Raw genomic sequence first — 12,995 nt, 5'->3', positions numbered from 1 at the left:
CAGAGCAGCAAAGCAAAAGGCTCAAGCTAATGGAAGTGCTGTGGCTCAGAGCAGAACTGAGGGGGGCAGTTGTCCTCTGACTCACAGCCTTATAAAATGCACTGTTTGCTTGATGTTTGCAGAGCAATCGGGTACGGGACATGATACTGCCAAGGGGGATGTCTTTGTGTGTGCGCGATGCAAGGAGTGTATCGATATCAGGCAACAACTCGGCGTTTTTGTGGGCCTATATGAGAGCTTGAAGGACAGGGTGGATGCCCTCGAAGAAACTAAATTGAGGGGCCCATCAAGCTCTCAGCTGCCCACATCAACGCCAGAGCTTGCACTTGGGCATCGCGTGACACAGAGACAACCCCCAAGGCAGAATGCGCTGGTCCCGAAGGAACTAGTAGTTGTTGGTGACTCTATTGTCAGGGAAACGGGGAACATGCTTTGTAAAAAAGATAGGTGGAACAGGACCAGGGTATGTCTGCCAGGGGCAAAGGTTGATGACGTTGTAGAGCGAATATCATCTTTTAAGGGCACAAAAGGTGATATAGTTGTACACGTTGGGACTAATAATATTAAGAGTAGGAGACCGGCAGAATTACTTAAAAAGTACAGGTCACTGTTGAACAAAAGCCGAGAATTAGGGTTGAATTTGAAAGTATCTGCAATTCTGCCCAGACACGATAGGAGGGAGTATATGATGAGAGCCTTGTCGATCAATTCGGCCCTGGAAAGATTGTGCAAGGCTCAAGGGGTAGAATTTTTTTCAGCCTGGACTGTACTTGTTAACAGGAGAGATTGCTTCTACAGGGATGGGATACACTTAAATAGAAAGGGTGAAAGAATATTTGCTGATGCTATCGAGGCAGTGTTAGGTGGGTCGGAAAACTGCTAGCTTGGGGGGAGACAAAGACCAATAGATTAACAGTAGCCACTGGCAGAGGTGAAAGAGATTCTTGCACTGCTTCTATTAGAATGAGCAGAAGCCTGAAAAACAAGATGCATGGTATTTCAGAGACTGCTGGGAGCCATTGCGGTACAAGTAAACACATGGGTTGTGTTAGGGTAGCTAAGAATAGAAACAGGTGCAGGTATACTTGCGTGTACACCAATGCTAGGAGTTTAGTAAATAAATTTGATGAATTTGAGGTATTGCTCAAAACATCAAAGGCAGATATTGTTGGGATATCAGAGACGTGGTGTCACACAGATATAAGGGATGCAGAACTGCAATTTGGGGAGTACAACGTCTACAGAAAGGATAGACAGGATAGGAAGGGGGGAGGGGTTATGCTATTAGTTAAGAAACACATAAAAACCAAGGAAGTGAAGCCAGTCGACATCGCTGGACAGTGCAGTGTTGAGTCAGTTTGGTGTGACATAAGCATTGGAAGATCAAAATTGAGAGTAGGAGTGTGCTATAGGCCTAATGACTCTGATGAGTATAATAAGGAACTGTACAGGGAAATAGAGTGGGCCAGTAAATCAGAGAGTCTTATAATGGGAGATTTTAATTTCCCAGATATTGACTGGAATTTGGGGGCTGGTTACTCACACACTAGCAGGGCTTTTGTGGATTTATTGGATGATTGTTTTCTACATCAGCATGTTCGGGAGGCAACTAGAGGGAGTAATACTCTTGATTTGATTATCAGCAGTGATTCTTCATGCATTAAGAATCTGCAGATAAATGAACCACTAGGTGGCAGTGATCACAGTGTGCTGAAGTGGGATTTACTGAAAGAGGTAACTACCATTAGGGGTAAAGGGAAGGGTTATTGCTTCCGTAAAGGCGACTACGATGGACTGAGACAGTATTTAAATTCTATACAGTGGGACCAACTGATGATGTTACCAACAGCAAATTCAAAATGGGAAGCTTTCAAAGAACTTATCTTGGAAGCTACTAGGCTTTACATACCAACTAAGAAATATTGTTCAAGGTTTAGGCCAAAATGGATGTCAGATGAACTAATGAGGCATATGGCAGAGAAGAAAAATGCATGGGATACTTACAAATTAACACATGACACAGAAGCCTATGATAGATACAAGTTGATATGCAACCAAGTTACAAAGGAGGTTAGGCAGGCGAAGGCAGACTACGAGAAATCCTTGGCAAGGGATGCAAAGAAAAACAGCAAAGAGTTCTTTACTTATGTAAACTCTAGAAGGAAGGGGATGAATCAGATTGGTCCACTTGATATTGATGGGTCAACTGTTGATGATCCTGCTCAGGTAGCTAACAAACTAAATGGAATATTTTGCATCGACATTCACACATGAGGAGTTATTCAGCAAGGGGAATGCCAGAGGTGTATTCAACTCTAGCAGTAAGCTACAGAATCTTGAAATAACTGGGAGTAAAGTGGAGGAGAAACTGTTGAAGATAAACACAAGAAAGGCACCCGGGGTGGATGGGATCTATCCAGTTATATTAAAGGAGGCAGCAAAGGAAGTAAGCAAACCCTTAGCCATAGTTATGAGAGCTTCCTTGGACTCAGGGGAGGTACCCATGGACTGGAAATGTGGAAATGTGACCCCAATTCACAAAGGAGGATCAAAGGCTGACACAAGTAATTATAGACCTGTGAGCTTAACTTCTGTTCCAGGAAAATTAATGGAGGCACTGGTTAAAGAAGTACTGCAGGATCATTTAGACAAGACTTCAGTTATAGCTCAGACACAGCATGGTTTTGTTAAGGGGAAGTCTTGCCTGACCAACTTGATTGGATACTATGATGCAGTCACAAAAGAGCTGGATGCAGGGAATAACTTTGATATTATATACTTGGATCTTAGAAAGGCTTTTGATACTGTTGCACATGGAAGACTGCTACACAAATTGGAGCAGTGTGACATTGGAGGCAAATTGCTGCTATGGATAAAGGGGTGGTTGAGGGGGAGAAGACAGAGAGTGGTAATCAATGGACACTGCTCATCGTGGACTGATGTTATTAGTGGAGTCCCTCAGGGCTCAGTGTTGGGTCCATTGTTGTTTTCTGTATTTATAAATGATATTGATGATGGTATATCAAGCTTAATGTCCAAGTTTGCAGATGATACAAAGGTTGGCAGGGTTGTCAAGGACACTACTGACACTATGCTGCTGCAACAGGATCTGGAAAGGTTGAGCAGATGGGCTGAGAGGTGGCAAATGAAGTTTAACATTGACAAATGTACAGTACTACACATGGGAAACAGCAACCCCAGAGCAACGTATCAACTCTGTGGTACTACACTGACAGTGGTAGAGAATGAAAGGGAGTTGGGGGTGGTTGTGCAGGCAGATATGAAGTTCTCTGAGCAGTGCAGACGGGCTGCAAGAGTAGCTCATGGAGTATTGTCAATGATATACAGGAATTTTTCCAGCAGGGATAAGGAGGTGATTGTTCCATTGTATAAGGCAATGGTCAGGCCACACCTAGAGTACTGTATACAGGTCTGGAGGCCTCATTTCAAGAAGGATGTAGGGCTGCTGGAATGAGTACAGAGAAGGGCAACAAGATTAGTGAATGGAACAAAGGGTTGCTCTTATGAAGAAAGGCTTAAGTTTTGCAAATTAGTGTCTGGAGACTAGGCACCAGCGAGGTGATCTGATAGAGGTGTATAAGCTTTGAATGGTTTAAGCATGCTAAATGCTGATGGGATTCTTCCTCTAGCTCAGAAAAATCACCTGAGAGGGCATAAATTCAAATTGAGGAAAGACAGATGTAGGATAGACGTGCGGAAATTTGCCTTTAGCCAGCAGGTGGTTGGTTGGTGGAACAGACTGCCATCCCTTGTGGTGGAGGTTGATAGCCTAAATAAGTTTAAGGCTCAGCTGGACAGGTATTTTGAACGAACAGAGGGGTGAAGTGGAAGTGGGTTTTTTTTTTTTTTTTTTTGGCTGATGCTGCATAAGCTTGCTTTCTTGCATCAAATGCCTCTGCTAATGCTAATGCTAATGTGATCCAAGGCTAGCTCTATAGCATACAGCTCTGCAGTGGATATCCTGGATTCAGGAAGAATCTGCTGAGATATTATAGTGTCCGGAAACACAACAGCAGATCCTACGCACGATTCAGACTTCGAACCGTCTGTGTAAACGGGCAGGACGTCTGAGTGCTCAGCTTGATGTGCAGAATAGAGCTGCTAGTAGACAGATGATGAGGTCACAGACTTTACCCATTTCTTAAGGGAAAAGTCGCACGATGGGGGATGAGCATGCCAGGGTGGAAGAATTTCTTTTGGTGTCTGTGCAACCTTGTCTACCATGATGTTAAACTCTCTGAGTAGCTCTTGGACACAAATACCAAAAGGTCTTACAGGTGGCAGTCTTACAGGTATTGTACAAGTTTTCCCAACGTGGCTCAAAAACTGATGTCCACGTGGGATGGTCTGGTCTGGCAGGGATTTCAACTTTAAAGCATAGTTTAAAGACAACTGCTTACGTCGAAGGGATAATGATGGTTCGTTTGCTTCAACGTATAAGCTCTGGACAGGAGATGTGAGATATGCTCCAGTAGCGATACGGAGGGCCTGATGATGGACAGGGTCAATCCATCGAAGGACACTGTCTCTGGCTGAGGAGTATACCTGAGGCCCCTAGTCTAATTTGGATCGTACAAGTGCATGGTAAAGCCGTAGTAGGGTGCATCGATCTGCTCCCCAATGCGTGGAGGAGAGAGAGAGAGAGAGAGAGAGAGAGCGGAGAATATTTAGTCCCCTCGTGCATTTTGTACGAAGTTCACGAATATGTTCGAGAAAGGTCAACTTTTTATCAAACACAAGTCCCGAGAATTTTGTTTCTGACACTACTGGAATAACATTTTGTCCGAGCCTTAATTCAGGTTCAGGATGAAGATTATGCTTGCGACAAAAGTGTACACAAACGGTCCTCTCCGGCGAGAACCTGAATCTATTAGCAAGTGTCCAGGAATTAAGGCGATCGATGGCTTTCTGCAGTTGTCTTTCAATAACCCTCATGTTCACGACTGACAAAATATGCTAAAGTCATCAACATAGAGGGCACAGTTTACAGTTGGAGGAAGTTGTTCTGTGATGGAATTTACTTTGATGGCAAAAAGCGTGACACTTAATATTGATCCTTGTGGTACTCCCTCCTCTTGGCTGAAGGAACGAGAGAGTGAGGATCCCACACAAACTTGGAAAGATCGATTAGTTAAAAGTTTTTAATAAAAATGGGGAGTTGCCCTCTAAGACCAAGACTATGCAGATCTTTTAAGATGCCAAATCTCCAAGTTGTGTCATACGCTTTCTCCATGTCAAAGAACACCAACACCAAGTGTTCGCGTTTCAGGAAAGCATCCCGGATGGATGTTTCCAATCTAATAAGATGGTCCAAAGTGGATGTTGGAGAGAAGGTAATTTGATTCTAGATACCATATTAAATGAGAATTAACCATTCTCACTAGGATTTTGCACAGACAGCTAGTCAGAGCAATAGGATGATAATTGGTGGTGACTTTTGGATCCTTTCCTGGCTTACGAAAGGCAAGAACGATTGCCTTGCACCAGGAGTCCGCAAACTGCCCTTCAATAAAGATTCTGTTATATAGAAGAAGCAGATAATCCATAGATTTTGGTGAAAGATGTTTAATCATTTCATAATGGATGCCATCTGATCTAAGAGCACTTGCTTTGGAAAGAGTGAGGGCTCTTTTCAGTTCCTCTATAATGAATGACCCGTTGTAGGGATAGAGGCCCTTGGACTTAAAATTAAGTGCCTGTTTTTCGATTTTATGTTTCAGAACCAGGAACTCTGGGGAACAGAAGATGTTGCGGAGATGTTAGAGAATGTTTCCCCAAGAGCATTGGCTATTGCAGTTGGATCTGCAATAGTGCATCCATTATAATCTAGGATTGAAGAAGGGTGGGATGTATATTTTCCCTTCATTTTCCGGATTTTATCCCAGACTACCTTAGAGTTGGTAGACTGGTTAATAGATGATGTAAAACGGATCCACGATTCCTTCTGACTCTGACGGCGGATATAGCGTGCTTTGGCTCGTGCGTGTTTAAAGGCTATAAGGTTGGTCGTGGTAGGATATCGGCGGAATATCCCCGACGCTTTGTTTTGAGCCTTTTTTGCTGTTGTACATTGTGAATTCCACCAAGGTTTGGGAAATGGTGGAAACCGGGCAGATGTTTTTGGGACAGCATTCGCAGCTGCTTGGACAATGATTTCTGTGATGTCATTCTGTCATTGATAGGCTCCTGACTGACTGTACTGAGGTCAAAATTTGCCTGACGTTGGAAGGCATTCCAGTCACCCTGATCAAACTTCCACCGTGGTAACCTAAAAGGAAGACATGGTCTCCCACTGTGTAACAAGGTTATCACAGGGAAGTGATCACTTCTGTATGGATTCTCCTCCACTTTCCAAGTGAGTGAAGGGAGTAGAGAAGGGGAGCAGATAGAGAGATCAATGGCAGAAAAGGTACGGGTAGGCATGTGGAAGGTGTTTGTTCCAGTATTTAGAAGGGAAAGGTCATTGTCATTGAGCATATGTTCTATGACTCGTCCCCTTCCATTGATGTTAGCACTACCCCACAGGGTGTTATGTCCATTCATATCCCCGAGAAGTTAGTAAGGGGGAGGCAACTGCATTACAAGATCATAAAGGTCTTCCGGGGGGACATCAGTCCCAGGTGGCAAATAAAGAGAGCAGACTGTTAATATAAATCCCACCGTAAGGCGAATTGCAACAGCTTCCATGCTAGTTGTAATTAACAAGGGCTGAACTGGGGTCTGATTGCCGACAAGGATAGACACTCCTCCATGAGCAGAGCCATCCGCAATTCTATCCTTTCGAAAAATTGTGATGTTGTGCATGGTGGGATCATCATTTGCCTTTAGATATGTCTTCTGCAAGCAAAAGCAAACTGGCTCGTGCTTTTGCAGGAGGGCCTTGATGTCATCAATATTTCGCCGGAATCCACGACAATTCCATTGTAGGAATTTAGCCATTATTTGGGCTTGGTGGGTCCATCAGGCGACTTCCGAGATGCTGAGGGCTTACTTTTATCAGTCTTGGGTTTATCTTTTTTGGGGAAGAATGGACGCTGTCCCTTGTCCATTTCTTCCTCCGCAAAGAGTTACAAGACTGAATCTTCGGGTACCTCCTTCTGCTCAACATCCATGTTTTCTTGGGTACTGGGGGGGGGCTTCCCTTTCTTATTCTTTTCTTTCATAATTACCTTTGTTACTTGCGGAGCATTAGGAGGTACTGATATAGGAGTGGCAGCTGATTGGTTTTTCTATGCAGGTTTTTGAGAACTTAAGAGATAACGCATGATGGGAGTGAAAGACTCCTTTGGAGGAATGGTCATGTCCGTCTGAGTTCCGACGGAACATCTCCCTGCTACCTTCTGGGCCTAGGTAGGTTTGTTGATATTCAAGGGTTTTGCCGATTTCCTTGCCTCCTGGTATGATATATTTAGCTCTGCCTTCAGCCGTTGAATTTCTTTTTCTTCTTTCCACCTCTGGCATGCTCGTGAGTAGGCCAGGTGTTCTCCCTCACAGTTAATACAGGTGGGTTTTGCGGCTGAACATGCTGTTGTTTCGTAGTGCTTTGCACCGCATCGAGCGCATGCAAGGGCTCCACGGCAGGCCACTTGAGAATGTCCATACTTCTGGCATTAAAAACACCGTAAAGGGTTCGGTACATATGGACGCACTGAACAATTGATGTATCCAGCTTTAATCTCATCAGGAGGTTTGGGAGAGTTAAAAGTCAGGATAACGCTCCTGGTTTTAACAAGTTTTCCATCCCTTCACGCAGTAATTCTTTTGACGGCAATAACTCCCTGTGGTTTTAATTCTGAGCAGATTTCCTCCTCGGTTATGTCGAGAAGGTCCCACTCCAAAATGACACCTCTTGATGAATTGAGTGTTCTGTGTGGTGCCACTATTATAGGTATTCCTCCGATTGATGTTGTTCGGAGTAGATGTTCAGATTGCCTGTCATTTTTAGTTTCAATTAAAAGGTCTCCAGAACGAAACCTCTTAATTGATTTGGGTGAACCTGCTAACCCATCTAATCGTTTTTGAATAAAAAAGGGCGACATTTTACCAATCGGTGTTTCATTGGTAGAATGCATAATTAAGAACCTTGGGACAGGCCCTGATGGTAATTCAGTTCGCTGCCTCTTTTTAGCAATAATGCTATCTGTATCTTTTTCATTGATTTCGGATAGGGACCGGGTTGGGGCCCCTGAAGAAGTAAGTTTATCAGGATTCATAGAAATTTTATTTGGTTCAGTGCCCGGGCTCCACACCCACCATGGAGCCCAAAGGGACGCCCACTACCCAGCAAGCAATAAATGCGCTCAGGAGTGGGACGCCAGGGCTACCCAGACACTATACCCGCACTGCCGCCAGCATGAATCCTGTCCCTCGGACCATGAGGGTAGGGGCATGGCATTGACACGGTTGACCCTCGCAGGCGAGCCTACTAGCGATTGATCCTAGCCTGGCCTTCCAGGACCTCCCGTCTTGTCGAAGCAGGGGCCAAAGTGGTGTATTGAAGCTGTGCCCCTCAACCACCAGGATCCCCCTTTCTGAATTTCCACGGGTCGCAGCGCACGGCAAACACTCCGGATTCCATTGATGTAAGCCTGGAACCTGGGCTGTGGGCGTTGGATCCCAGTAATGCTAGTCTGGAAGTCCAGCAGCATCACTGGGAGGTCCCCTCACCACATATAGGTGCCCACGTCGAGGGGTCAAGTACAGTAAATATGAAACAATGAGCAAAGTCAAAGAATGTTCAGCATAAGTATTAGTAGGGAAAATGATGCTAAAGAAGCAATGTTATTTATTTTTATTTTTTTCCAATTTAAGTTGATGTCCCACTTATGCATGTTGTACTAGTAAGAGTAAGGATAACATCAGTCTTAAACACTTACATCAAGTCTCCTCACAGGTGCCTAGTTTTCAAGAACTGCAATTTGCAAAAACTGAAGTCCTTTGCAAGATTACTCTTGTATGACATTTGCTAATCTTCTCTAGGCTGCCCATTTTTGCACCTGTTCCTTAATATGGGGCTTTCAGACCAGTAGACACTCAAGAAGTAGCCTCACCATTGCCTTATACAATGGGATAATCACCTCATTGTCCAGCTGGAAAAATTCCTGCATAACCAGGTTTGACAAATGGACTTTACCAAAGCATGTAAAATGATGGGAAAGACTTCACAAAATGTCACTATTAACCACATAAGCCACACAAAGACAGCTGAAACAATCATTGTATGGCACAAGCAGTAACAGATTGTGAGGCCTCTGTCATCATTGTACTTATTGTTCAAGGTTTAGGCCTAAATGGATGTCAGATGAACTAATGAGACATATGGCAGAGAAGAAAAATGCATGGGATACATATAAATCAACATGTGACACAGAAGCCTATGATAGATATAAGTTGATCTGTAACCAAGTTACAAAGGAGGTTAGGCAGGCGAAGGCAGATTATGAGAAATATTTGGGAAAGGATGCAAAGAAAAACAGCAAGGAGTTCTTTACTTATGTAAACTCTAGACGGAAGGGGATGAGTCAGATTAGTCCACTTGATATCGATGGTTCAACTGTTGATGATCCTGCTCAGGTAGCTAACAAACTAAATGAATATTTTGCATCAACATTCACACATTCAGCGAGGGAATGCCAGAGGTGTATTTAACTCTGGCAGTAAGCTAGATAATCTTGTAATAACTGAGGGTAAAGTGGAGGAGAAATTGTTGAAGATAAACACAAGAAAGGCACCTGGGGTGGATGGGATCTTTTCAGTTATATTAAAGGATGCATCAAATGAAGTAAGCAAACCTTTAGCCATAATTATGAGAGCTTCCTTGGACTCAGGGGATGTACCCATAGACTGGAGATGTGCAAATGTGACCCCAATTCACAAAGGAGGATCAAAGGTTGACACAAGTAATTATAGACCTGTGAGTTTAACTTCTGTTCCAGGAAAATTAATGGAGGCACTGGTTAAAGAAGCACTGCAGGATTATCTAGACAAGACTTCAGTTATAGCTCGGACACAGCATGGTTTTGTTAAGGGGAAGTCTTGCCTGACCAATTTGATTGGATACTATGATGCAGTCACAAAAGAACTGGATGCAGTGAGTAACTTTGATATTATATACTTGGATCTTAGAGAGGCTTTTAAAAAGTTGCACATGAAGACTGCTGCTGCACAAATTGGAGCAGTGTAGCATTCGAGGGAAATTGTTGCTATGTTGAGGGGGAGAAGACAGAGAGTGGTAATCAATGGACACTGCTCGTCGTGGACTAATGTTATTAGTGGAGTCCCTCAGGGTTCAGTATTGGGTCCATTATAGTTTTCTGTATTTATAAATGATATTGATGATGGTAAATCAAGCTTAATGTCCAAGTTTGCAGACGATACAAATGTTAACAGGGTTGTTAAGGACACTACTGACGGTATGCTGCTGCAACAGGATCTGGAAAGGTTGGGCAGATGGGCTGAGAGGTGGCAAATGAAGTTTAACATTGACAAATGTAAAGTACTACATATGGGAAACAGCAACCCCAGAGCAACGTATCAACTCTGTGGTACTACACTGACAGTGGTAGAGAATGAAAAGGACCTGGGGGTAATTGTGCAGGCAGATATGAAGTTCTCTGAGCAGTGCAGACGGGCTGCAAGAGTAGCTCACCGTGTCTTATCAATGATATACAGGAATTTTTCTAGCAGGGATAAGGAGGTGATTATTCCCTTGTATAAGGTAATGGTCAGGCCACACCTTGAGTACTGTATACAGGTTTGGAGGCCTCATTTCAAGAAGAATGTAGGGCTGCTGGAATGAGTACAGAGAAGGGCAACAAGATTAGTGAATGGAACAAAGGGTTGCTCTTATGAAGAAAGGCTTAAGTTTTGCAAATTAGTGTCTGTAGACTATGCACTGGCGAGGTGATCTGATAGAGGTGAATAAAGCCTTGAATGGTTTGAGCATGCTCAATGCTGACGGGATTCTGCCTCTTCCTGAGAATAATCACCTGAGTGGGCATAAATTCAAATTGAGGAAAGACAGATGTAGGATAGATGTACGGAAATTTGCCTTTAGCCAGCGGGTAGTTGGCTGGTGGAACAGACCTCCATCCTTTGTTGTGGAAGTTGATAGCCTAAATAAATTTAATGCTCAGCTGGACAGGTTTTTCGAATGAACGGAGGGGTGAAGTGGAATTTTTTTTTGGCTGATGCTGCATAAGCTTGCTTTCTTGCATCATATGCCTCTACTAATGCTAATGCTAATACTCACTTTGAAGTCCATGATGGAAGACTGCTGGTGGCAGTCTTCCATCACGCACAAGGAATAACAATGGTTATTGAAAAGGGAAGCATATGGGGTAATGCATAAAAGAGAGCCACAACAGATCTATATAAGACTGAAAGCTTAGGAACTTTTTTTTTGATAAATGTTCACTTCTGCATAAATAATCTTTTATTTTTATCATTTATTAAAATGTTTGAGCTTGTACATTAGATTAAAAAAGACACTGTTATTTGAATAAATTACGTAACATTTACAAAATAAGAAAAATGTGCTTTCCTTTTGCTCAATTTGTGGGAACTTCTTCTCACTCACTCACACACGCACACGCGCACACACACGCACACACACACGCATTTGTGATTAGTGTAGCAAACCTAAGAAGGTAAGAAACCCTACTTTACAAGTTTCAATTTGCATATCTGTGTTATAATTTAAGCATTTTTCCCGTATTCTCTAACAAAGAAAGGGAAAAGAAATGTTTAAAGATAGAAAATAAAGAGATAAACAAACAAATATGATAATCTTGACTACTACTTACAAAAGTATATTTCCCAGTTGTGGACCCAAGCTATGGGATTTAACAGCACGATGATCAACACCAAAGCTATTATCTGTATCAAATGCTAGTGATTGTACCCGTCTTCTCTGTATGTCACGTAAAGTAACATAGCCTAAAGCGTCTCTGGCACTAGTGAAAGAGAAAGTATGTGAAGAATCAGAAGATGGACTGTGCACTATTCCAGCATTACTACCACAAGTCAAATGTTGTAATGCTGCTGTCTGTTCAATATTTTCATTGCTATTATTCATCTGAATATTCAGAGAAGTTAAGGTACCACTTGGATTAACAATGTGAGAATGGTCTTGATATGAAAATTTTGATACAAATGAATCACCCAAGCTTCCATCGCTTGTGGCCGATTCAACTGAACTGTTAGAATGGCTTTTGTAGTCTCCTATATTAAAACTTTCACTGTATTCACAGTTTTCTTTTTTTGAAAGTACAAACTGAGGCATTTTACTGGATATGTGTGTTAAATCAATACCTGTCTCGTTTGATGCTTTATCTTCACTCTCTTTGCTTCCACTAAAGGAACTGGAACGATCTTTAGGAATGTCTGACATATACATCCCATCCCAAGTGTCACCAAGATCAGATAATATATTTTCCATTCTGCTTTCTCTTCTGTGTGTTTGAGGCTGACAGTCTGATGACGAGCGTGGTCTAGTGTCAATGGAATTATGAGAATAATGAGAATAAAATGTTGTGCTTCTAGGAAGGGTATGTACTGAACGTTGTATGTCTTTATCTTCTGTTTCTAAGTGAAGACTGCCATAACTGGAAGCACTAGGAAAGAGAGATTTGAATGAAAGACTGCTTGACAAACTTGCAGGTGGCCAATCACTAGTGCTACTGCAAGTACTCACTGACAAAGAACAACTCCGAGTATCTTCTGATGGAAATACACAGTCTGGAATTCCAGGTTCTATCATAAGAGGCCATTTTTCTTCATGGGTTCTTTTAACTGCCTTCCAGCCAAACTGATCTAAAACAGTTGCACCCTGAAGTGTGGATGACATCAAACCAATTACATAAAAGCATGTTCTGTAATAAAAAAAAAAAAAAAAAAGGCATTAAATCACTATTGTTAATATTTTCTTATCAGTATGATGAATAATTTGCTTCATAAATCAAATATAAATAAAT

General features: G+C 42.5%; 1 protein-coding gene across 1 annotated transcript in view; it reads right to left on the bottom strand.

The window, feature by feature from the left end:
- Positions 1-12,995, bottom strand: part of rictor (rapamycin-insensitive companion of Tor) — a 707,794-nt gene that overhangs the window by 168,795 nt on the left and 526,004 nt on the right. Inside the window, exon 25 of the mRNA XM_090388323.1 lies at positions 11,826-12,893. Within this exon, the coding sequence (XP_090244449.1) occupies positions 11,826-12,893 (1,068 nt within the window). The remainder of the gene's footprint in view (positions 1-11,825; positions 12,894-12,995) is intronic.

Source organism: Mastigoproctus giganteus, chromosome 2 (genome assembly GCF_048544385.1).
Source record: "Mastigoproctus giganteus isolate SK-2022 chromosome 2, ASM4854438v1, whole genome shotgun sequence".
Lineage (NCBI taxonomy): Eukaryota > Metazoa > Arthropoda > Arachnida > Uropygi > Thelyphonidae > Mastigoproctus > Mastigoproctus giganteus.
Note: the sequence above shows the minus strand (reverse complement) of the source record. Positions and strands in the feature narration are given on the sequence as shown.